This window comes from Ictalurus furcatus, chromosome 7 (genome assembly GCF_023375685.1).
Source record: "Ictalurus furcatus strain D&B chromosome 7, Billie_1.0, whole genome shotgun sequence".
Taxonomy (NCBI): Eukaryota; Metazoa; Chordata; class Actinopteri; order Siluriformes; family Ictaluridae; genus Ictalurus; species Ictalurus furcatus.
In genome coordinates, this window is record NC_071261.1 from 4,586,425 (window position 1) to 4,613,066 (window position 26,642).

Here is a 26,642-nt window from a genome sequence, read left to right on the forward strand (position 1 = left end):
AGCAGCAGACATGTTTGGTGCTAACCAAAGACAGCTTTTCAGGAGAAGCAATTCATGCCAACTGTGAAGCACGGTGGTGTAAATGTGCTGGTTGGGGTTTGCGTCGCTGCCTCAGGGACTGGAAACCTTGCACTCACTGATTCAACTATGAAATCTGCATCATATCAGAGAGTGTTTGAAGATAAATCCACCAAGGAATGGTTCAAAAAGAAGAAATGGAGGGTTATGAAATGGCCTAGTCTTTGAATTCCACTGAAATGTTGTGGGGGGATTTGAAACACGCAGTACATGCAAGAAAACCCTCAAACATCTTGGAACTGACAGAATATTGCATGGAAGAGTGGTCAAAAATTCCAGCAAGCCCGGTGCAAAACGCCTACAAGTTATTTCTGCTGAAAGGGGCAATACTAGCTTCTGAAGCCAAGGGTGGACTTACTTTTACCACAGAACAATATCACATCTATTGATATTTCTGTTGAATAAATGATTTCAAATATCAACAAGTATATCAACGTCATTAATAGGCACTGTTTCAAAGATGATCAAATGTTTTCTTGTCCAAAAAAATGTTTTCTTGTCAAAAAAGCCAACGATTTCCATGCAGTGTGTTTATTTTTTCACATGACTATATATATATACGTATGTGAGCATCTTGCTCCTTTAATGATTCAACATACAGTTTACATTGTCAGAAACACCGGCTACTGAACAGAGTAAAAAGCCATTGCTTTCGTTAGAGTTTAGAAGGATTGACTCAGATGCAACAGAAACATGTTTCGAGCTTTCACCACGCCATGTGCTCGTTGCTTCCTGTTACCCAACATGCAGTGCTTGTGAAAACATGTCACAATAAGAGTCCTCATGTATAACGTTACAGAATAATGGCAGGTAAAACAGAACTTGGAATATTAAACAAATACGAAAATATAATATTTATAAATGCAAATGTCCATAATAAACTATACACAGCCTCTGTTAGGCAGAACAATATATATATATATATATACACACACATAGTGGGGGAAATTTTCACCAGACTTCGGTATTAACTCAAGAAATCCGCAAATATAAAGAATTCCCAACGTTAAAGTCCATAAATAAAGTTGTGTAATAAAGTGGAATGACACGGGGAAAAAAGTATTGAACACACTAAGAAAAAGCAGTTCTCCAAGGCAAGGTAAGGCAAGGAACCAGCTGAAATCCGTAAGTAATTATTCCCCCTATCTGTGCAAATTAATATCAGCTGGGTTAGTAAATTGATGGTCTATAAAAAGGCTTTTTGTTACCAAGATGTCACACAAGAAACATCTCATGATGGATAAAAGCAAAGAGTTCTCTCAAGACCTTCACAACCTTATTGTTGTGAAACATATTGATGGAATCAGATACAGACGTATTTCAAAACTTCTGAATCTTCCAGTAAGCACCATTGGGGCCATTATCCGCAAGTGGAAGCAACATCACTCCATCATCAACCGGCCACGCACAGGAGCTCCTCACAAGATTTCTGACCAGAGAGTCAGAAGAATAGTCAGAAGAGTAGCCCAAGAGCCAAGGACCACTCGGAAAGAGCTCCAGAAACACTTGGAGGAAGCAGGTGCCATCGCCACAGAGAAAACAATAGGCAATGCACTCCACTGTTCACACTCACCCCGCAAGACTCCATTACTAAAGAAAAGGCATGTCGAAACTCGTTTAAAGTTTGCAACAACTCATTTGGACAAGCCTATGAAATACTGGGAGAGTGTAGTCTGATCAGACGAGAGCAACATTGAACTTTTTGGCTGTCATACTACACACCATGTTTGGAGAAGAAATAGAACTGCACATCATCCTAAAAACACTACACCACCAGTGAGGTGAAGCATCATGGTGTGGGGCTGTTTTTCATCACATGGTACTTCATATAATTGAAGGAACGATGAATGGAGCCCTTTACCGGGAGATTCTTGAGAATCTGCCATCCACCAGGATGATGAAGATGAGACATGGGTGGAGCTTCCAGCAGGACAACGATCCAAAGCATACAGCAAAGGAAACTCTCAATTGGTTTCAGAGAAAAAAAATCAAGGTGTTAGAATGGCCCAGTCAATCACCTGACTCGAATCCAATTGAACAAGATTTAAATACAGTATGTTTAGAAGAACGGACCAAAATCACGCCTGAATACCGCCGGAACATTAATTTCTTCATACAGGAAGTGTCTTGAAGCTGTCATTACAAACAAAGACTTCTCCACTAAGTATTAAATATATTTCAGTTAGCATGTTCAATTCTTTCTTCCTGTGTCATTCTTTATTACACATAACTTTATTTATAGACTTTAATGTTAGGATTTCTTTATATGTGTGGATTTCTTGAGTTAATACCAAAGTCTGGTGAAAAATATATTTACTGAAAAAAATAATGTTGACACGTTCAATACTTATTTAGCCCCACTGTGTGTGTGTGTGTGTGTGTGTGTGTGTGTGTGTGTGTGTGTGTGTGCGTGTATGTATATATATATATATATATATATATATATATATATATATATATATATATATATATATATATATATATATAAAAGTCATTCTACCCTAAATTACCATTTGTTCAAAGATTAGCATCCAAAAGAGAGCACTGCACAGTCCTTGCATCTTAATAAATCTATTTATGTGTTGAAAACTCTCATTATCTCATGCACCTGTTTATAGTCTCATTGGGATTCTCATACAATATATAATCTGCTGCTTGTCTTCTGTATTTAAGATGCTTCACCAATACAATGAAAATTATGGAGCATTAGTCTGGTTTTAAAAACATATGCCTGCACATGAAGTGTTTCCTGAGAAAGCCTATGCCTGACACATGCGGTAACCTATTAGAGTATATCAACATTATCAAATACCTCCAATCGGCTATAAAAAAAAAAAACCCAAAAAAGATATAGAGACCCACATGATATATCCTACAGAAAAATCTCAATAATAACAACTAACTACATGATAATAAAAACAATATGAATAATAAGAGGACCTGTGAATACAGATAACCCACTGCAATTTCCCAGTCCTGATAAATATTGAGCAATTAGGACACTTCCTTGTTTGTACCACTTTTGGACAAGTCCGCAAAAAGAAGTCCCCACTACATTAAAAATAAATCAGATGCCAGAGTGAGACCTATTTTGAAAAAGTATTAACTTTCTTTTGACTAAGCAAATTAAACAAAGATTTGTAAATGTGACTTGTAAATGGAATGGCCCCTACTTTGTCAAGTTTGAGAAATTGCCATGCTTTGAGATTGTTATAAATAGTTACTGTATGCAAATTTACTAGATTATATCATGTCCACCGTCAACTTATAATGAAATTACCTTTTTTTTTTTTTTTTTTTTACATGGATGTGGAATCATCAGACAACAGACAAAGGTGAGTCAAAAGTTAAAGATTTATTGCACCATCTTGTGGGATTCATGCCAATTAACAGGAATTATCTAGTGTTATGCTGCCTCACACTGTCCTTACCTTTCAGTGTTTCATTTACTACTGTATATGTGTGGTGAATGTGCTGTGGTATATTTTGCCTGCAGCTCAAGTAAACTATGTGCAGAAAGAAACAGATCATACAGATCTTTGAAAGGTAAGGTGCTTCAAGCAACGTAAGCTCAAATCCCAAAACTGCTATGTATAAAAACAATCCATTCTTGGGAGTGAGAAATTCCACTGCTGGCTCTTTACCTTCAGATCTATGACTGGCTTGTAATCTGACTTACTTGTACATTTCCTTGGATAACAATGTCTGTCAACTTAACAGTATATATGTGTGTCATAACCCAAGAATTCATTTTCTAGTGAATCAAATACCAACCGCACGAGGTGGGATTTAACACTCTGAAAATATAGTCGATGCAAAATAAAATATTTTAAAATTGAAAGCAGCACTTATTCTGGTGTGGGGAAAAAAAAAAAGAGTACTGCTTTTTATTTCAAAATATTTTACTCTAATTTCTCTACTGAACATTTTGTTATGCTTCTCACCTCATTCACCTCATTTATGTTTCATGTTGTCCTGCTAAGACATATTCAGGGTCTTGCAAATTGAAAAGAAACCATAGCAAACGATTCATATGAATTAGTTTCAAGAGGAATGATGCATGATGCATGTGCTGAACTGTCAGTGAATGAATGATGCATGTGCTGAACTGTCAGTCCTCGCATCTCCACAATGTATTGTTGTCCATGAAAACTGTTAGAATATTTTTCACATTCAACAGAATAAAATGGTGAGGCCCTAGACGTGTAAATTTGATTCATTTTCGATTCTATTTCAATGAAATTATCCAATCATCCGTTTAAAAATATCTATTTTTTTTATTTTTTTAAAAAAAGCTTTTTCTAAATTTCCATTTCCAGTTCTTAATATTGGAATAAAAAAATACAACAAATTAAAATAATAAACGCAACTTTTTAAAACTTTTTCATCCACACACAAAGATCAATAGGAGGGTAAGATATGAGGATTTATACAGGGAAAAGCTGTGGAGAATTTATTTGTAGCTTTAGTACAGAAAAACACAGCTTAATAGCTGAAAGATGGCATCATTGGTGCCTTATACGGATGTCATAGTTAGAGTGTTTGATGATGAAATGACATACACCAATCTGACTCAAATCGGTCTGCAGAGATGCTCAGTCATGAGCTTCCACATGTTGTTCCAAGACCACACCTTGAGAAGGAAAGGACAAGTGGATGACAACTTCCTGGAAATGGCAGTTGACTTGAAGCTCACAATATCAATGTAGCCTAAGTGTTGTTGTTGTTGTTTGTTGTATATGCCTATTAAACACAATAATTTTGTGATTCAACAGATGTACCTCATTAATCATCCAGGCCACCACCATTTTGTTTTTGTCATCCACGTGTCCTTTCCTTCTCAAGGTGTGGTCTTGGAACAACATGGGGAAGCTCATGACCGAGTATTTCTCCACACCAAAGTCAAAACAGATGAACTATCAAAACATACAGCAAGCCTTTCCGAGGGGATTCTGGGCACGAGGCAGGGGACACCCTGGACTGGGGCCAGCCCATCACAGCGCACAATCACACACACATTCACACACAATTTGGAGATGGCAATCACCCTACAATGCATGTCTTGGGACTGGGGGAGGAAACCAGAGTACCCAGAGAAAACTCCCAAAGCACGGGGAGAACATGCAAACTAAGGGCGGGAGGCAGGAATCAAACCCCCAACCCTGCCGGTGTGCTAACCACTAAGCCACTGTGGCCTCTACAATTCAGTATACAGTACAATATCTCCACAGCATAATTGGTGTCTCTAAGATATAATGTGCTGGCTTAGAAATGAGGGGAAGAGAGTACTACAAGGTGAAAATTAAATAAGCTATGTAACTAAGTGCAGTATAAGTGAGGGAGAATGCCAGTGGAATCTAATGGACTGGATCCAGTATAACAGGTGAGCTTTAGGGTGGAAACTACAGTAGATAGTTACCCAGTTAACATCCGTATTAGATGTTAACAATTAGTCAACATGTTAGATGGTAACATCACCACAGTAAATTACATTATACTTATTTGTACAATATTGCACATTAGCTACATGCAGGTTATCTTTGCAGCTAACAAGTTGATAATTGGTAATGATTTAATGATAATAAATTATTCCACAGTGCAACAATATAGACAGCTGCTTAAAACCTGTGCATATGTCAGGTAACTATGTGTATGGGCGACTGGGGGAATAGTTCCAAACGCTTATTCGTGGCAAATAACATCGTTTTGAGCTATAATGATGTTCATAAACTAAATTACTATTGCAGTTCCTCCATATTTATCCACCCCATACATCATATAAATGCATCCCTTATTTTGTTTAATCACATTTTATTGGCTACCAGCTGCTTTGGTGAGAAGCAGGATGAATCAATCAGGATCACATTGTTCCTGTTTCTGCTTGAAAGCTATTAGCTCGCTAGCTATGCTTGGAGCTTATCAAGGTAACAAGCAATGAAATATTGTCGGTGTACTGCATGAAGAGATAAAGAAAAGTAGATCTGGATTTATAAAGCAAGGGGTTGTTTTCCCCATATTATTAGCATATTATTGCTAGCATGTATTTTTTTCAAAAAATAAAAGTGTTTGAATTCTGATACCTGTTAACGTTATTAATATGGCAAGGTTAGGTGATGGTATATTTAAATAATAAAATGACAAATTCCGAATATCACGCCATAGCTCCTACTACAATGTTATATATCCTGTATATATCTTCAGGTGAGTGAGCTGCTTTAGTGTTTCCCCAGTCCATGAAGTAGTGTACAATAAACATAGAAATACACAGAAAACTACATAATTCAGACACATATAGTGGCTGTAATAACACAATAAAACCTCATGAACTCAATGACGAGTACGATGAACATAAACATAATTCATTGCACAAGGTGTAATTACTCATGTGTGGTCTGATATGGTTTAATCAACGCTATACACTGTACACAAGAAAAGAAACACACAGGCACCGTGACAGGGAACTGTGCTCTCTTCCGCATTAAGACACCATGCCCCGTGAACTTTAAACAATACAAGTATAAGCCTGTGCAGGAATAACAGTCATGATTATAACGAATTACTCAAATAAAGTCACTCTGACTATTTTAAATCATGAAGTCTTGACTGCCACAATGCAAAGTAGGATGTTATGGCATCGTATCTAGCGAGCAGACGTGCAGTTAATTAGACATGCTGAAAACAACAAAACTGAAGTGATATAAAACATGAAGTTATAAGTATACACAACTACCAAACATTAAAAATACAGAAATACCATTAATGTTGTAGAAAATATGCAATGGTAAATTAATTTGAATGAAGTACACTGTCTTGTACTCCCAGTTCTTTTTTTTTTTCTTCCTTTGATATAATTATTATAATGTCATGATTCATCTTGTGGCTGGTCATAATAAATGGCAGAGATTGTTCTGGAACTAAAGCCTCTGAAGAAGTGGTGGTCAGTGTTCATCTCTATTCATTCATTGTTTAGAATGCCGGGGAAAAAACAAACCACCAAGCAAATATAATACTTCAGTTGAAATTGGGCAAGTTGAGCCAAACACCATTGTCCTCATTTGCATCATTCACACAGAATTGTTGTATTTACTGTACTTTTGGACCCATTCGGAAACCAATATATACACCCATTTCTATTACTTCCTGAATCTAAAACACAACCCTGTAACTGAACAGTACAGTATTTGTGGCACTATTTTCATTTCCAGCTTTGCAGATTCTCACCAAATTCATCAGGCCCAGCTGCATGTTCAAAGGTAGTGAGAATACAGCATTTTCCCCCCAGGAGCAATAAGCTGAGCTAGCTATGGACTGAGTCACAGGCAAAATGCATATTGGAGAGGCTCATTTATCAAAACTGCCTGTGCTGAAGGGACGTTTAGCTAAGGACTTTGGGTACGCTGCATAAGCTTGAATTCCGATGTTTAGGAGTCCGCCAAGTGTGACATGATTTTAAACGCGGACTCTTTGCACTTCATTGGACTTGACAGCTGACATTACTTAGACACCATTGCCACTGCTCCTGGCAGCACTGGATATCTACAGCTATCTCCAGACAGATGAGGTGAAGGGTTCTCTTCCTCTCCTAGTTAAAATGATTGTGCTTGCTCTGGGGACCCACTCATGATCACGCAGTATTCCTGACAAGATGTAGTGAACTGGTCTTTGTTACCCAAGAGTGTCGAAACTGTGTAATGCGTTTGCTATTTTTACAACTTTACCCATTAGGGAGTGGGAGACTACATAGATATGTAAAATGCCCTTGAGAATTTTCATAATATCCATGGCTCCTATAATATAACTTTTGAGCACATGGGGTTTTTTTTTTTTCTTTCACTACAACTTTTCAATGTTCCAGGTCAGAGCTCAGAAAGAATGTCAGCTATGTCCTATGCAGAGGTGACTATTAATAATATGTCATTTTGACAAATGAATAAATTTGGAGGGTCCTTCATGTGTAATTGTATTATTAGGCCAACATTATTGAAGCAGAACCAGGAACAGAACTACATGGCAAAAAGATGAATTATACTCAAATTGTAGTTCTTAACCCATTCTCCATTATGACTACATGTACTGTGTAGACACCACAGGTTTTCATTTAGAGCTAGGATTTTTTTAAAAGTTCTTCAAACGATCCAGCATGTGCATACACCACAGTCCAGTCTTCTCTGTGACATTTCTGAGTGAACAGAACACAGCGCCCAGAAGAACTTTTTTTGCTTCGAGTAGTCTGGAGAACACAATCGACTTCAGCATTTGCCTTTGATCCTGATCACATATGTGATGCGTGCTTCTGTGGTGCTTTCTATATATATTTCACAATAAGTGCCTTATTATGTGGAGAGGCTGGGAAGTCTCTAAAAGAAGTCCGTGTGTGTGCCATCACACTATGATTTTGGGGAAAGAAAGTGGGATTGATCGTCCTTTATGGGATTATTGATGGGCTTGTTAAGACCCACTTTTGCTTTGGTGCCCAATTCATCAGTCTGATTTGCACAATGAGTACTAATAAAAAAAAAAGTGTTGTAGAGGAGACTTGATGTCCTTGTAATGTCTCATTAGCTTCCCTGCCATAAACACATCTGGCAGGTGGTACAGCTTCATGAGAGGACAATGACATCTCATGTAAACAGGAGTTTTATTTTGGAGAACTTTGATTTCTACAAAATCCACTTTAAGTGAATCATACTGACTAAACAAGAAATAATCCATGCACTCTCATTCAGCTGTGGTTTACACCGAGGTTCATGCCATACACCACTTCCTAAAATAAAGTTTGAGACTTGTGGGAGAATTACTCTTGACGAACAAACCTGCTTAGAACTTAATATATCTATCTAAAACCACACTCAGTATGTTCTGCAATTCATATCTATGCGCAAATACAAGCACTAAAAAAAACCCCACACAATATTTCAAATATTTTAGCAATGTCACATGCTAAGAGCAGGTAAAAAAAATACAGCTAGTATTATGTGGTATTTATGAGACATGAGTCAGACTGAGTAGATGAAAATATTCTCTTGTACCTTGATGGCTGAGGTGGCAATCTGTAGGTGGTGGAGTCTCCTGAGGGTGCTCTCTCTATCAGTGAAATAGGATGCAGCCAGCTGGTGCAGGATTTCCAGAGACACCGTCGAGCTGTTGCCGTTGACCTCAGACTTCTTGCTGAGCTTCTGTTTGTCCAGGAAGATGGTGAGAGACTCCTCGCCTTCAAAAGAGATCCAAACAGAGCCCAGTGTGATATAGAAAAGCTGGAAGAGGCAGGAAGTTTAACTTTCACAAGACAATCTGAAGTGACAGCGTATCCCACTCTGGCTAGAAAAGTAGTTTTGGGAGCTGTGAGCTGTCCAACGCACCTCTATGAGAACCGAATGGAGGATAAGCAGCTCAAACTCAAACTGTCGACGCAATAAATATGTAATACAGTGCAGTCGAAGTTTTCAATTCAGTTTGCCAACATTTTGGTCTATTTTAGTTCCCATCCCAACTGAGCCAGCTAAAAAGCATTCTGCAGCCCTTGATCACCTGGCTCAGGTGTGCTGGCAGAAGGAATTGAAGAAATATGTGAAGTGGTGTTGGAATTTTTATAGCATAAGAAGAAAACATGTTTTTTTCTACTCATAAATCCAGACTTCATTTTTTAAACACACATTTTCTGTATATTGCACATTTGACAAATTTTCCACAAAAATAAAAAGATTGCTTCTATTCAAGATTTAATCCAAACATTTTTTTAAAGCTATCAAACTGCATAATCAATGGATAAACTGTATTTATTTTGAATGATTTCCTATCACTGATACATTTTAACAGTTTAGGTAACAGATTGGGGTTTTCAGGGTTTCCGTTAATGAAACAAATATTAACAATAAAATTGATTCATGTATTTTAGTCTAACATTGAACCTATATGATATATAAATATAAAACATAATGGCATAGCTATTTATTTCTAAAGCCCTTTTTTTTTTACAGAATAATTGAACTGTTTCTGTGTGATAATCTTATATAAAATATGGATGTGAAATTTGTGCTTGGAGCTAATTCTTGCATATTGTATTTATAGATTTTTTTTCCCAAACATCATTACCATGACGTTAATACTGTACGCATTTCATTACTGTTGAGAAAAATGTAAAGCCTAGCCCCATTTCCGCTGATACCACAGGAATATTTTACATTTTGTACCCATATTTCATGATTACCTGCGAAACACTGCTGTACTACTGCTGTCACCATTCCTGTGCAGCTCTCTGTTCCCAACATTCTCTCTTTTTCCAACTCCCCTGATTCAGCTCAGGAGATGATTAGTAAGCCCTTTGTGACATGTGTTTGTGAGGTGGTGTAAGGTGAAGAATTCTGAAACTGTGTAAGGTAGTAGATTCCCAGGATTGAGCTGAGAACAACTGCTTCAGAAGTTCATAATAAACAATAATCACTAGCGATAATTTCACTATAGTGAAATATATTACAAATATATTACACTTTGTCTACTGTTAACCCTGTTACATTGATATAATGTACACTTTTTTTTTTACATTCTGGACCTATACTACACATGGAAACTTACTCGTTTTGGACCTATAATACAAATGGAAACTTGCGACTTTAAAAAGGCATTCTCATAAACATTTTTCAAAGATTTTTGTTTTTACAACCCCCCCCCCCCCCCCCCCCCCCCCATTTTTCTAAATTCAATAAATGTAATATCGTTATTAAATCCTGACCCAAACCTGGCCTTATCACAAAAATTTAGAAAGGAGAGCATGGACATACCTAAAGATCATGTTTCCTGAAGTAATGCCAGAATGTAGTGCAGCTCATGTAATATACAGAAAATCATCTGGGTTACACATGTAACCCTTTTCCCTGAGAAGGGAACGAGACGTTGGGTTAGCTGAATGCTATAGGAAATGCCTTTGCTTGTGACCGGTATCTGAAGCTTGTGTAACATCAAGCCTATTATAGGCCTGCCATAATCAGTTGACGTGGCAATTAAGCATGTCGCATGAATGATTATCTGAAGCAAATACGCAATTCACAGGCATGCCCCAGTATGACAAAGCTACGCAACGTCTCGTTCCCTTCTCAGCTGTGGGAACAAGAATACCCACTCCGTCATACTGAGGTTACCGCCTGTTCAAAAAGATCTGAGCCCGAGGGTCACTGCAAGACACTCAAGCCCGGGCCGGAATGTATATCCAGGCTGTAAAATTGAATGAATGTGTGCGGCATAGACCACCCCGCCACAGCATGCACGTCCTGTAAGGATACCAATTTGGACAAAGCCTTCGAGGTGGCGATGCCCTAGTGGAATGAGCCCAGAGGCGTAGAGAGACCACGCGCCTCATAAGTGATAGAGATTGCTTCCACTATCCAATTAGAGATGCGTTGCTTCGACACAGCATAACCTCTACTGTCGCTACCAAAGCTGACCAGCAGCTGCTCTGATTTACGCCACTGGTGGACATAAGTACAGAAAGCCCTTACTGGACACAGTCGGTGCAATTTCTCTTTTTCCAGTATGAGGAACAGAGGAGGGCAGAAAGCCTGCAACACTACTGGCTGGGCAGCAGATGTAGGCATTTTAGGAATATAATCCGGCCTAGGATAGAGGAAGGCCTTAGCTAATCCAGGGGTAAAGTCAAGGCAGGAAGGGGTAACAGAGAGCTTGTAGATCTCCTACTCGCTTGAGTCAGGGCCAACAGAAAAGGGTGATTCCAAGGGCTCAAATGCGGCACCTGACAGACCTTCCAGGACCACAGAAGGGTCCCAGGAAGGTATGCCCGGTCTGCAGATGTGCCTCAGCTGCCTGACACCATGCATAAACCTCGAGGTTAGATGATGTTGCCCTACACAGGCTCCATCAGCAGGGTCATGGCTGGCCGAAATGGCGGCCACGTAGATTGTAAGGGGAGCCAACCCCCGCTGAGAAACGTCCTTGTAAGGACTCCAGGACTGTAGCTATTGCGCAGTTTCCTGTGTCTAGCTGATGTTCCTCACACCACAAGACAAAAAGTTGGATGCCATTCTAGCATTCAACATGGTCTCTACAACCTCAGTTCTGAGACCAGAATCTATGGGTTGGTGCCCCTCAGGGGCCAGACACACAGTTTCCAATGTTCCGGCCGAGGGTGATAAATCAGCCCTCCGGCTTGAGACAGTAGATCCTTGAGAATGGGAATCTCCGAAGGAGTGCCGTCCAGCAGGGATATTGTCTCTGGGAACCATATTCGAGCTGGCCAATAAGGTGCTACTAGCAGCAGACATAGATAGTCTTGGCGAACTCTCGCTAGAACTTGTGGGAGCAGAGCGATTGGGGGAAAAGCATATAGATGTGACCTCGGCCGCATGTGCCCCATGGCGTCCAGCCCTAATAGTGTGGGAGGAGTGAGGGCAAATCACAACAGGCAGAACACATCCACTTCCGCTTGGCCAAACCTCTGCCATATGGACTCCACCACTTGTGGATAGAGTCACCAATCCCTGGGCCTCAGACCCTGCCTCAACAGGATGTCTGTCCCCACATTCCAGTTGCCCAGAATGTACACTGTACTCACAAAAATTTTCACTCTGCCTATAAAAGAATTAGTTGTGCCTGCCTGAACAGGGGGCGCGAACATAATCCTCCCTGGTGGTCGATATATGAGACCACCACTGTGTTGTCTGTCAACACATGGTGACCTCTCAATTGAGGAAGAAAGAATTTGAGTGCTAGAAATATGGTTCACATTTCTAGGCAATTTATATGCCACTCCAGATGAGGGCTGCTCCAGAGAGCTGGAGCCATCTAAGACCACGCCCCAGCCCGTGAGGGAGGTCTCAGTCATTACCATCTTGCAATAAGGAGACACCCCTAGAGTGTGACCCAAGGCTAGAAGCCGGGGACACTTTCAAATTCTCGGAACACATAGGCATCGCCGCGTGACACTGATTATTCTCAGAGGTTTCATCCTCAGACGAAACCCCCAACTTTTCAGCCACCACTGAAATGGTCTCCTGTGCAAGAGGCTCAAGGGTATGGCATTGGCTGCTGCTGCCATAAGCTCCAATAGTCTCCCATAGAGATGGGAGGGGATGCCGAGATCCAGGTCTATCTTGCTCAATGTTGATAGGATTGACCCTACGCATGTTGGGGATAGAAATGCCCAGAATAGAATTAACCAGTCGTCCAGGTAGTTTAGTACACGGATGCCCTGGAGTCACAGTGGAGCCAGAATGACATCCATGCACTTTGTAAAGGTGCGAGGGCATAAAGCTACCCCGAAGGGAAGAACCCAATATTGATATGCGTTGCCTCCAAACACAAACCACAGGAATTTCCTGTGACTGGGCAATATTTCTATGTGGAAATATGCACCTTTGAGATCTATCATAAACCATTCCTCAAACTGAATCTGTGGAACGATAAGTTTGGGTGTCAGCAACCTGTATGTCCGAAGAGTATAATTCAGATGATGCAGAACTAAAATTAGCCACATACTCCTCTCTTTTTTGTGGACCAGGAAATAACGGCTGTAAAAACCTCCCTCCCTCAGGGAACGGGGTACATGTTCTTTGGCCCCTTTGTCCAAGAGGGATTTTTGCTGGACCCGGTAACCCTTTTCAATGGTAGACAGAAGCCATGGAGACACATTTGGCAGTAGTTTCCATGCTGCCAAACGGTCTTTTAGTGATGTTAACTTTTCCCCATGCTACTGGAGGGAAAGCATCAGATTTTCGTTGCCCTGTGACAGCTTGCTGACCAGAGGACACTAAAAACTTGGGACAGCCTTGGCTGGGGGAGGCCCTACAGTAGTACTGGGGGCTAACTGCCCTAACAACCTCATGTCAACTGATACGTCCCTCCATGGCCCCTCAGGAACGCTCCTCCTTTGTCTGCTTGGCCTTGATGACCATTCTCAGATCAGGCTTAGTAGCAGGCCACGACTGTGGCCGCCCGGTTCCCCTGGCTGTCTGCGGGGCTGCTGTACTGGTCTTCTGTGCCTCCCTTCGCACTAGCACTATTGAACTTGACACAACAGGGAAGGAACTGCCGGAATGCCGCCGTATGACGAGCTCACTCAGCAGGTCTGCTTGGTAGGCCTGCAACACTGCCATTGTCTGCAGTGACCCACTAGCAAGACCCACTTATGCACAGGCCTTGCCCACAAATGCCACGGTGGCCTTACATGGCTTGGATGGCAAAGCTGGCCGCCCTAAATTACCTGGCGTTGATGGACAAAGGTAGCTCGCAAGCGCCTCCTCCACCTTAATAGCCATGCCATTTAAACGCTCCGATGGCCGAATAATCCGACATCGCAGGGTTATAAATACGGCTTATGCATGGTTTTCTGCCAGAAGCATATTTTGAAAAAAAATTTTGTGTTTATTTTTTTGGGGGGGGGGGGGGGGGGGGTTTGGCTTTCCATAGCGGAAGGAGGAGTCGCGACCTGAGCTCCAAAATCCAGCGGAGAGCTGAACCTGGAAGACAGAGCAAGAGACAGAGCAGTGCTCGTCTCCGGCTCGTCTTCCAGATCCATACGAGATCCCCAGGACCGGAGCCGGCTGGCTGCCTTGGCCCAGATCCGTGAGGCTCTGAAACCCACAAGTCGCGAGCAGAGCTGCCTAATTGTAAGGCATTCACAATGCGCACAGTCAGACCTCTCGAGGGTTGCCCTGGTGCCCTTCACCCCTAGACACTTCAAATAGAAAGTGTGTCCGCCCTCCTCATGATGAAACGGGAGCAAGGTGTAACACACTTCCTGAATTCTCTCACTCATACGTTTCTTCTTTTTATTTTTATTTTTTATTTTTTAAAGGGACAGAAAAGAAATTAGATTTTTCTCTTTTTTTGGAAAAGATAGATAGGAAATGAACAGTCTTTTTGCGAGCATTACACATCCAGTCTCACTGAAGATAATAAGGCTGACGGCATCACAGGTGTCGTTCATATATCACACAACACGCATAATTGTCACGTCACCTGATCACGCAGGCCTATAAATAGGCATGATGTTACACAAGCTTCAGATACCGGTCACGTGCGAGGGCGCTTCCCACCGCGTTCATCTAATGCAACGTGGAGTTCCCTTTGAAAGGGAACATTCTTTATACAGGTTTTCTAATTGGGAATATTGATTTCATGGACACACAAAATATGCAATTTCACAAAATTGGTATTATTGTATTTGAAATAAATGCCTAATAGTCATAAATTTCTCCCAATTATTTAGGGAAAATACAGTCATTTATATTTAAGATCATTTAAATGTTTTTGGGCAGAGTTTCACGAACTCAAAAATGTTTCATTTAAACAAAATGTTAGCTGTACTCAAGTTATTTGGTGAAATATGCTCATGATTTACATCAATACGAATTTGAAATAAAGATTGGTGAAAAAAATGCAATCAACAACATATCCCACCGACATCAAATGTACCAACAATTTTAAAATGGTTGATAAGTTTACTACTTAAGATTTTAACATTACTTTTCAGTTTAACAGCTATTAAAAGAATACAGAGAGAGTAGGAGTGTGTATCCACTGGATGATATATGAGCATGCACAGCACATTAGTTTGGATTTAGGAATTAGGAATTATTACATTATAACAGAAGAACATAAATCAAATTCAGTGGACATTCTACTTTGCTTTTGAGGAGTCTCTTTCTCTCTCTCAGAATGGAACATTTTGCAATGCAATTCGTATGCAGTGAGCAGTCCCATCCTCGTTTCCACTCCTGCTTGACTGGTTAATTACAAGCATTCACTATAGCTTTGCCACTGCATTAGTCTCTCTTGTCAATGTAGCTTCAATGCACGCACCTAGCAATAAGTGGCATCATAATTAGTATCCAGATCTTAGAAATGCAAGGTTCAGTTAATATCACTGCTGTTAGAAACCAGTCTTAGGACCTATCTGCCAGCCAAGAAATGGAATGTCATGGAGAAGGTGGTGTATAGTTTCTTCTGCTGTTGAGTAAAGTGGTGTCAAACATACCTGGAGGGCACTGGAAAAGACCAATATAAATGGGGAGTCTCCAAACAGAATCAGCCAAATGTGATTCAAACAGATGCATTTATGCTATTTATATTTTAACACTCTGCACAAAGCAAATGGGAAGATATGCCCTAGCTCTCTCTGTCTCAATATACACTTCATATCTAACTGGATATTTATTTGTAAAGACATGACATCACGTCATATTAAACTTATAACAAATCCCTCTGAAATGGATCTACCCAATTTAATGGTGTTATTTTGTGTTTGTGTGTGTTTTAATTAAAGCTCAAGATACTGGTGTATAGAGAAAAGGGTTCCTCAATAGTTCTTTGGATATTTAAGGGTTCCCCCAAGGAAACACTCAGTTGTAGGGCTCTACATGAAACCTGTAAAGCTTCATACACCTTTTAAGTGGAAACAAAATACCCGTTGTGGCTCTAGATTTAACCTGTCGATATAATTTATCAATCATTTTTCATTTAGAATACAAATGACATGTAATACAAAAGGTGCTACTTTCTAATGGAGGAGAGAATCATAACACGGACAGACAGAACCTGTCACAGAATGGGGATCTACACATTTGAAGCGATTTCTCGTGCTGACAACTTACCCCCGAGTGTGGCTGATACTAAGAAGTGAGTGCCGTATTTCTTGATCAGGTTTTCATGGATCTGCTGGAGAGTCGGCCTCCTTCCAAGTAGCCTGAGGTTGCGTAGGAATTCAGGAGACAGAGGCAATGGTGCCTTGAAGAAATCTCTCTTCTCTGTGGCCAAGCTGTTCACTTTCCAGTGACTGAATTCCCTGCATGAGGGGAAAACAGAAATAAAAATATACAGGACTCAGCTTAAATTCAGCTGTGCTGAGGATTGGGATTCAATTTGCATTCTGATTTTAGGGTAATGCTGCCAAGTATTAGTGTAGTATGTATGTGTGTAAATATATAGAAGCAAAAAAAAAATGTGAGTATCAGCAAAAAACAGGCTAACCTTACATAAATATGCATCGAAAACATGGAGCTGAATATTGACGCCTTTGAATTGACAGTGGGGTGAGCAGAATACAGCTCTTCAAAAGCTTTACAGTTTGCAAGAATCAAAGTGACAGCAGTGTTTACTCTCAGCATCCATACTTTGTGCTTTCTCATTTGCGCCCATATTTCACTGAGTCTATATCAGTATCTCCAGGTATAGACCTTAAAACTTGCTGCTTGTTGAAATTGATTCTAATAAAGAAAATTCACAATGCAGCATCTGTAAGTAACATATTGGTGTTGCCTTCAGGAAGAACAAATGTGCTATATACATACAGACTGCAAGATCAGCTGTCTTTAAAGTATTAGCCAAAAGAAATAGAGCAGTGTATTTAAGGCTATTCTTTCTGATCGCAAAGAGTTAATTAGTAAGCAAGCCTGCTTGCCATGCAAAAGCTAATGATGATCGATGGTCTTAATTAAAGGGTTTTAGCACCGACTGATTCCACCTGGAGCTTGGCTGGTAGAGAGAAACACAGATAGTACAGGGCAACTAAAGCAGCCTCATAAGTACCTGGGCAAAAGAAAACCTCAGCACGTTAATGTTGAAAATGTCAAATATTAACTGCACTTCAATGTATACATACTTACTGTACATTTTACAGTTAAATACTAGCAGCCTAGTAAAATAATGTGAATTTAAATCTCTGTACAATGAAATAAGATTTGTTTACTGGATCAATTACTAGAATATACAGTATACCAGTGTAAACCAACAAGTGTTGGAAGTGGCTATTGCTGCTAAAAATTTAAAGAATTTTTTATTTTAATTTACAGCAAAATATATATTTTTAAGTACAGGTAAAATTAGTCAAAACTACAACGGTTTACATTTAATTTACATTCATGGTGTTCACTGCAACATTCTATTTTTATTTTTAAATTATATATTTATTTTGGATTTAGATCGCAAAACTCGTACTGGCTTGTACCAACATTACACTTATACCACAGTGCTGTTGAATTCTCAAATCTGCTTAATTGGTTTGATTAATTTTCAGCTCTCATAGCTGATGGCAAAGCAAAACACAGGTCTAGAGTGTCAATAGTACCATCACACATCTATAGTACCAGTTAATTTGCTGGATCTTCAGTGGAGAATGCGTTTTTTAAAAAAGTGCTTTCCAGTTTCTTTGTAACATAACCAATTGTCTTATTTACTGTGTCTTATTAACTTTAAGACAAAAGAAAGAAAGAAAGAAAGGCTGGTGAGGGGATGAATTGTTTATATCTGCTACAACGTAAGTGATAACAGGAACTAACTCGTTTCACAGATGTTCCACAACATATATGTCGTCATATAACAGGGAAAAAAAAAACACTTTGAGAAATGCCGTTACAGAAACTTAATCAACTTTGGGATGGTAATGCATCACATCAGCCTATCGTTGATTATGTTCCTATAAAAGCACACCTTGTCGTGTTTTTATTCCTTACCTGTAACCTGAAGCTAAAACAAGAATATTATTAGAACGGGCAAGTGGAAGGACACTCAGTGGTCCTTAGACAGATCATTAGCTCAAAAGGTCCTCCTTATGCTGTCTAGTACCCTGTTAAGCTAATGATAGAGAAACAAACATACCATCTTCATATAATCATAGTTAATGTGAACATTTTGTAGGTGATCTGAACCTCTTACCGGAGAATCAAAAAGATATCTAGCTAAATTAGAACCAACTAACTAATTAACTCAATGAATAGAGCTCCATAATAGAACACTGTAAGGAAATAAATAAGTAAAATGCATTATAGCATTATTGCAATGCCTAACAGTGAACGCACACTTTTAAACACTTCTCATTTATGCAAGCAAAATGTCATCTCCTTGTCTTGAATATCATACGTATATGTAATAGGTTAGGATTACTGGAGAAGATTGTAAGCAGTTGCATTTAGATTTTCACTCTGGCACTGCACTTATGATTCAGTGGTGTTGTGCAACTGAAGACGCTCAAGCAGCAATTCAAAAATAACATTAAGCTGGAGGGGGGGGTACGGGGTTCAGTTCTGATGAGCTGCTCACATTCACCTGAGAAATACAGAGAGAATGAGTTTGTAAGACAGAACTGCTGATCTGCAACATCGCACTCCGTCAGATAGAAACTGGGTCTTCAGTCTTGCGTGTGTTGTGCTGTCAGTCAAACACACAGCTATTTTCCCCATCCTGAAAACATTGACTTCTTCTCAAAACCTACCAATTATTCAAAATCACACAAAACAAGGACCCAGACCATCAAAAGAAACATATAATTGGGGTTATTTTTCTACAGGCATCTTGAATTCAGCTGTCATTACAACCATGTGCAAGTTCAGGAATAACAAATAATTAGACACTATTCCTTCTCTACAGTGCATTCTTACAGTGTTTGTGCTCAGCAAGAAAATATAGGGCTACTGACATCCTTGCCTTCTCAAAAAGGCTCCCTCTAGGAAAATTTTAAATTCTCCAGCTGCAAAGTTGCAAGATTTCATAACCATGTCTTTCTTTCTTTGACTGTAATTAGAATGTTTCTTCTAAATGGGATAAACTATTGTGCTGTGTGCCAAAAGCTTGGAGCGCTCCTCCCATTGCATCAAGCTGAATCGCAGAGACTCCACGTCTTCACTGGAATTTAACTGAATCTCATTAATTGCTTGCTGGGAGTTTTTGGCGTTGAGTGCCTTAATAAGATTTTCTGCTTTAGTACCTCAATGAGAAGAAAATAATAAAAACACAGATTCCTCAGACTTGAGATGAACATGCATCTTGTCACAGTATTTACAACACTTATGGTCCACCAGAAAAAAAAAAAAATTAGTTTTATTCCTGCATTGTGATGACTTTTTGTTTATAAAAGTCAAAATCCAACAGTAAATGATTTTCATGTATGTATTAAATGTTATCACAGAGATCGTGGCTCTAAATTCCATCATAGTCAGGGAGTGCAGTTCTAATTGCTATCAATGTCAGTAGGCCTGACTCAAACTGCCATCATAGTCAAGGGAAGGGAGTCTAAATTCCATCATAGTCAGGGAAGTGACTCTAAATTCCATCATAGTCCAGGGGAGGGACTCTAAATTCCATCATAGTCCAGGGGAGGGACTCTAAATTCCATCATAGTCAAGAAGTGACTCTGAATTCCATCATTATTGGAGGCATGGCTCTTAATTCCAATGTTAATCAGGAGGTGTGACTCTAAATTGCATCATAGTCAGGGGCATGACTGTGTATTCCATCATAGTCAGGGGAAGTGACTCTAAATTCCATCATAGTCAGAGGGAGTGACTTTAAATTTCATCATAGTTAGAGGGCAAGACTCTAAATTCCATCATAGTCAGGGACATGACTTTAAATTCCATCATAGTTGGGTTGTGGCTCTAAATTCCATCATAGTCCGGGACATGAATGTGTATTCCATCATAATCAGGGGCTGTGACTCTAAATTCCATCATAGTCAGGGACATGGCACTAAATTCTATCATAGTTGGGTTGTGACTCTAAATTCCATCATAGTCAGGGACATGACTTTAAATTCCATCATAGTTGGGTTGTGACTCTAAATTCCATCATAGTCAGGGACATGACTGTGTATTCCATCATAGTCAGAGGAAGTGACTCTAAATTCCATCATAGTAAGGGGGAGTGACTCTAAATTCCATCGTAATAAGGGGGTAAGACTTTAAATTCCATCATAGTCAGGGACATAACTCTAAATTCCATCATAGTCAGGGGAAAGAACTCTAAATTCCATCATAGTCAGGAATTGACTCTGAATTTCATCATTGTTGGAGGCATGATTCTACATTCCATCACAATCAGGGGCTGTGACTCTAAAGTCCATTGTAGTCAGAGGGAATGACTTTAAATTCCATCATAGTTAGAGGGCAAGACTTTAAATTCCATCATAGTCAGGGACATGACCCTAAATTCCATCATAGTCAGGGGCATGACTGTGTATTCCATCAAAGTCTGGGTGTGACTCTAAAGTCAGAGGAAGTGACTCTAAATTCCATCATAGTAAGCGGGAGTGATTCTAAATTCCATCATAGTAACGGGGCAAGACTTTAAATTCCATCATAGTCAGGGACATGACCCTAGTTCCATCATAGTCGGGTTGTGACTCTAAATTCCATCATAGTCAGGGGAAGTGACTCTAAATTCCATTATAGTCAGAGGGAGTGACTTTAAATTCCATCATAGTTAGAGGCCAAGACTCTAAATAACATCATAGTCTGGGTTTGACTCAAAATTCCATCATAATTGCAGCGTAGCTCTAAATTCCATTATAGTTGGAATGTGACTCTAAATTCTATAACAGTCAGGGGGAGTAACTCTAAATTCCATCATAGTCAGGAGGTATAACTAAATTTCATCATAGTTTGGACGAGATGCTGAATTCCATCATAGTAAGGGGACAAGACTTTAAATTCCATCATAGTCGGGGCATGATTCTAAATTCCATCATAGTCAGGGGTGTAGTTCTAAAAGCCATCATAGTCAGGACTAAATTCTCTAAATTCATAGTCAAGGGGTGTGTCTGTAAATACCATTGTTTTTAAGGATTGTGCCCTTAAATGCCATCATAGTCAGGACGCATGGATCTAAATGCCCTTATTTGTAAAGGGTGTGGCTCTAAATGCCATTGTTATCAGGGTCTGTGGCTCTGTCTAAACAACCATAGCAACAGTCCTCCCCCAGATAGATCCAGCACAGTGCCAATCTAGTGCAGTGCCTGTGAGTTTGACATTGAAAATAAAGTGGCTTTGGTCTATTGATCAGATCACTGTTCTGTGGCTGGATTTATGCAGCTGCTTATAATAAAGTCTAAAATGGGAGAACTACAAGAGGGAAGTCAAGACTCAAAGATTTGGCAAGTGTGACTGCAACATGTGAAGCAGTTTTACTGTTGCTTAAAAAGTTTGCTGGAATTAACTGTGAGGATGCTCTAGTGTGTAGACTTTAGCACTGATCCAACTGCTTGTGAATCACATTCACTCACATCCTCTGCCTCATCAAACACATCAATTAAAAAAAAAAAAAAACTGCTCCACCAAACATTACAGCATGTTATGGCAAACGTCACCATTAATGACCTAGATCCAACTGATCTATTTCACTCATATATATATATATAAAAAAGTGCTTTTAAATATAGAATTTAAGCTGCAGAAACTGTGCTACTATCTAATGCAGAACCATAGAACCAGTAAAACCTGGAGAGGAGCCTACATTCTGCTCTGTATGTATTCTATATATCTATATATTTGCTTGATATTACATGCACCTCAAACCCATCTTATCCTATAATGTGAAGTACTTAGATAAGTGTAAATTTACTCCTATACTTCAGCCTAAGGATAAGAGAAATGTAAAACTCTACTCTAAAATGGGCGAGTATTTAGGAGTGCTTCAGAGGTGCTGCAGATGTGACAACACCTCTAAAGATGTGAGCCCGCTAATTTCCTCAGCATATCAAAACTGCCATTGCAAGCACAAAGCTTATAAATACATTGCCCTTTTTAAATCATAGAATTAACCAGTAATCAAATATCTCCATCAGTATCTCCTCCACCTATGGCAAAATCACTATTGATAAAACTACATGGAAATAATAAATTATTTCATTTGTCTGTTGCATTTTTTTTTTTTTTTTTTAAACGCTGCAATCTGTGTCTGGCATCTCATACGTCTTTTCCCAACATGAGAGGGTAAAAATCATTAATGACCAATTTTATTGCAAACCATATTCTTATCCTGACTAGGGAAAACCCAAACCTACCCTTTATGTTGTCATTTTCCCTTTATTTCTTTTGTTTTTAGGTCTGTTGGGGTTTTGCTTTTGAACAAATAGATGTCACTTAAACAAACTAAATATCGAAAATAGCCCTTAGGATATACAGAAAAGATGTAACTGGATGTCCTTGTGCTTGGTATGGACTGTAGCTTAATAAATGTGGGTTGTTTATTTTATTCATACTTCACATAAATGTATTTACGTACCTTTTCAAACATAAGAAAAGGAAACAGTAGCTACAATACATCAACATGTATGCTGTATCCGAAGGAGTCAGATTCAACTGCAAACCAATTCAAGCAGGTTTACCCTGGTTTTATATATATATATATATATATATATATATATATATATATATACACAAACATATATAAATATATTTCTGAGTGTCACAGGTGATGTAAACATAAACAGACATTCAATATCAATATAATTATTAAGCCTTTAAGCGAAATTTTAAATGCTTAAGGGTTCTTTGCTTTTACCTTTCAGCTTTTACCTTTTTGTTTTGCAACGTTGTGTTCCCTTTGAGAAAAGGTTCCAAGTAAACCCCTTTATAAGGAAGCTATAAACACAGAACTATCCAAAGAACCCCTTAAAGAACCCCTTTTCCTAAAAGCACAATTCCTGGAAGCTTCTTGCAAAGCGGGTTGTTTGTAATAGTTTGAATTTAACTGTTAAACCTGCCGAGTTTATTCAAACGAACTGCGTACTACTACAAAGGGAGATGACGATGGGATCAGATAAGAGTAAGATTTAAAATCATTCCTGTGCACAACTCCACCTCACACAGCATAGCTCTATATTTAGCACAGTTTCTCAGACAAGGTGTCGGTGTGTAATCTAGAACTGTTCAATGCTTTACCACTTCAAAGGAGACAGTTCTCTGATGGAAACGTTCTCTAATGGTTATATGTGCCAGACATTAGAATAATACGTGGCTAGTAATAATTCATTATTTAATGAATTCTTTTAAAAAAAGATATTATTAACTAACACAGACAGCACTGACGGCTGGTGCTACTGCATTCACCGCCTGCTAAACATGAGTAAGTGAGGCATTATATATATATATATATATAAAACTAAATACACATTTATTTAAAAAAAAAAAAACTAACTTGTTTGAAAAACAAAATATGAAAAGTGGAAAGTGCCAACAGCATATGTTGAGAAGACTGCTGTTAGAGTATTTTGAACACAGACTGTCTCACCCTGTTCAGTCTACTTTGTAAATAGGCCTTTGTAGTCCATATGCTTTCTGATCTGTCACCTCTCATCTGTGTACTGCAGCCATGCATCAGAAGCCAATTTTAATTTTTCCTCCTGCCTTCTGTTTGAGACAAAATTTCAGAGTTAGTGTGAGTTGTTTTTGAAAGCTCCGCTTAGAAACTAAGTGTCATCCCCCTCTCGAGCCACTGCATTGTATTCTTTAAAAAAAAAAAAAAAGAAAGAGAGTTCACTAAGTACTCAGTGCTAAATAAATAAGGAATGACAAAATCCTGCTTTCAGCAAAAATCCAAAGCAATACAATAGCAAAAACAGGCAACTCAGCAAAACGCAGATACAAAGGAACACATCGATAGTGAATGTGAAATCTGATTTTAGATAGTAGAAGCTTGAATAGTTATCTCAATCACTCTTAAAGGAGAGCCTGAAGTGGCAAATTGCATCAAGTCACCAGTTTTTACACAAGCACAACACACACACACACACACACACACACACACACACACCTACTTAAAATAAATCCTATTTTAATTCATGCATCTCCAAGGTTGGCCGATAATTCCATAATCTAAAATTCTGGCCTCTCATATTTTGCAGAAAAAAAGCTACATGAGTCACATTATCAAAGGTCTTCCAGTTCCTGTGCTACATCTTGTCAATTCTGTAAGACCAATTTATATTTTCTTCCCCTTCCTGTCCATTATAGCTTAAGATATGGCATTATTTTCTTGCTGATGCACACTGCCCCTGAAAACCAGCTGTTACTAGGTTACAGTGTCTGTAGGGATTAAATCTTGCTCCTTTAGGCCCTCGTTGGTCGTCATTGAAAGTGCGGTGGCCCACAGGTAACAGCTCATATGGGACTATATTCATCTTCCGAAACTTCCCCAAGGGGACTCTGTGGCTCCATGGCGCCTTACTTATGTGTCATAACCATCTAGTCTTAATTTTTCCTCATAAAAGGCTTATTAATTACAAAATTATTAATAATAATAAAAAGTATGAACATGTTACAACAAACATAAAAAAGTGCCAACAATGTCTCTCTCCCCATTCAAGTCCTCCTGTCATAAACATTCACTCCACACACCACTGTATTAGAGTTTCTGCTAGGTATTTTTGGTGCTATCACGGTGTTCAGGAACATTCCTTTATGTATCATAGAGTTATTTTTTTAGCGATATGACGTCTGTTTTATCCTATAGATTGTTTGCAGTCATGTGATTCTGATGTGCAAAATTCAGATGGAGAGCAGGAATGGACAAGATGGGGGAAAGACCATACTGTACTGGTTTAGAGAATATTACAAGAGAAAGTTGGGCCTGATCCTTACGTTATAATAATTATAATATTAATAATAATAATAATAATTTTTTTTTTTTTAAAAAGATCCTTTCACGACACCCAAGGGCACTTGTCACGTAAATCACGTAATGGAAGTTAGGACAGATGCAAATGCAGATAAGAGATTATTAAAGAGAGGCAGGAAGACAAATCCAAATCGTGAAACAAAAGCATGGTCAGGCAATGGGCAGGTGATCTGCAAACGGGCATTAAACAGGCAAGGCAAAAGCCTTCCCTAGAGCCCCAAAGACGGTACTCCTGGAGCACCAGAAAATACTCCCTCCCCTGGCGGTCCTGGCCCACTGGGCAAAACGTCTTCACAGCCCCTCAGGTCACGAGGCAGGCATTGTCCAACAGATAGCAGGCTCCTCAAGGAGCCGAGGGGCAAGCATGAGGTTGGGGCAGGCTTGCCAGGGTTGCTAGACAGCACCCAGGCTTGGGAAGCTGGGTCTTCAGCTTTAGACAGGGTTTGACTTGGTAGACCATCTCGTCTGCCTTTCTTGCGCATGGAGCGCCATCCTCAGCAGAGCAGGATGGCGGAGCGATGTCCTCAGCTGACCAGGAAGGCGGAGCGCCGTCCTCAGTGGAGTAGGAAGGCGGAGCGATGTCCGAAGCAGAGCCTGGCATAGTGACACCCGAGGCGGAACAGGGAAGAAAAGCGGAGTTCCTGGCCACACCCGGAGGTGGAGCAATTCCTTCAGCTGAACAGGGAGACTGAGCGCCGTCCTCAGCTGAACAGGGATGCTGAGCGGCATCCTTAGCAGAGCAGGAATGCAGAGCAACATCCTCAGAGAAGCCTGGAGTAGTGATGTCCGAGGCAGAGTAGGGAAGCAAAGTGGAGCTCTTGGTTGCAACGGGAGGCAGAGAAACATCCTCAGCTGGACAGGGCAGCTGAGCGGCATCATCAGTCATGCAGAGAGGCTGCACGTCATTCTCCATCTCACTACAGTCTGAACTTGGTTGGCTGTGTCAGCAGACTCACGTGAAAGCAGAGCTTGGTTGGCTGTTACCTGGGACAGGAACGTAGCTTGGGAGGCCGCCTTGTCGACCTGGGACAGGAACTTGACTTTATGCTGCAGCTCTGGAGAAGAGACAACCTCGTGGGTCTCGTGCTGGAGCTCTGGGGAGGAGGTCACCACCTTGACCTCCAGCTGAAGAGCTGCAGGTGAGACCAACTCATTGGTCTCAGGTTGGT

The 26,642-nt window shown here is 39.7% G+C and overlaps 1 protein-coding gene across 1 annotated transcript in view; it reads right to left on the reverse strand.

Moving 5' to 3' along the window:
• The window catches only part of brinp2 (bone morphogenetic protein/retinoic acid inducible neural-specific 2), a 97,988-nt gene that overhangs the window by 55,512 nt on the left and 15,834 nt on the right, over nt 1-26,642 (reverse strand). Inside the window, exons 2-3 of the mRNA XM_053627975.1 lie at nt 16,680-16,870; nt 9,108-9,289 (exon numbers count right to left, since the gene is read on the reverse strand). Coding sequence (XP_053483950.1) covers nt 9,108-9,289; nt 16,680-16,870 — 373 coding nt within the window. The remainder of the gene's footprint in view (nt 1-9,107; nt 9,290-16,679; nt 16,871-26,642) is intronic.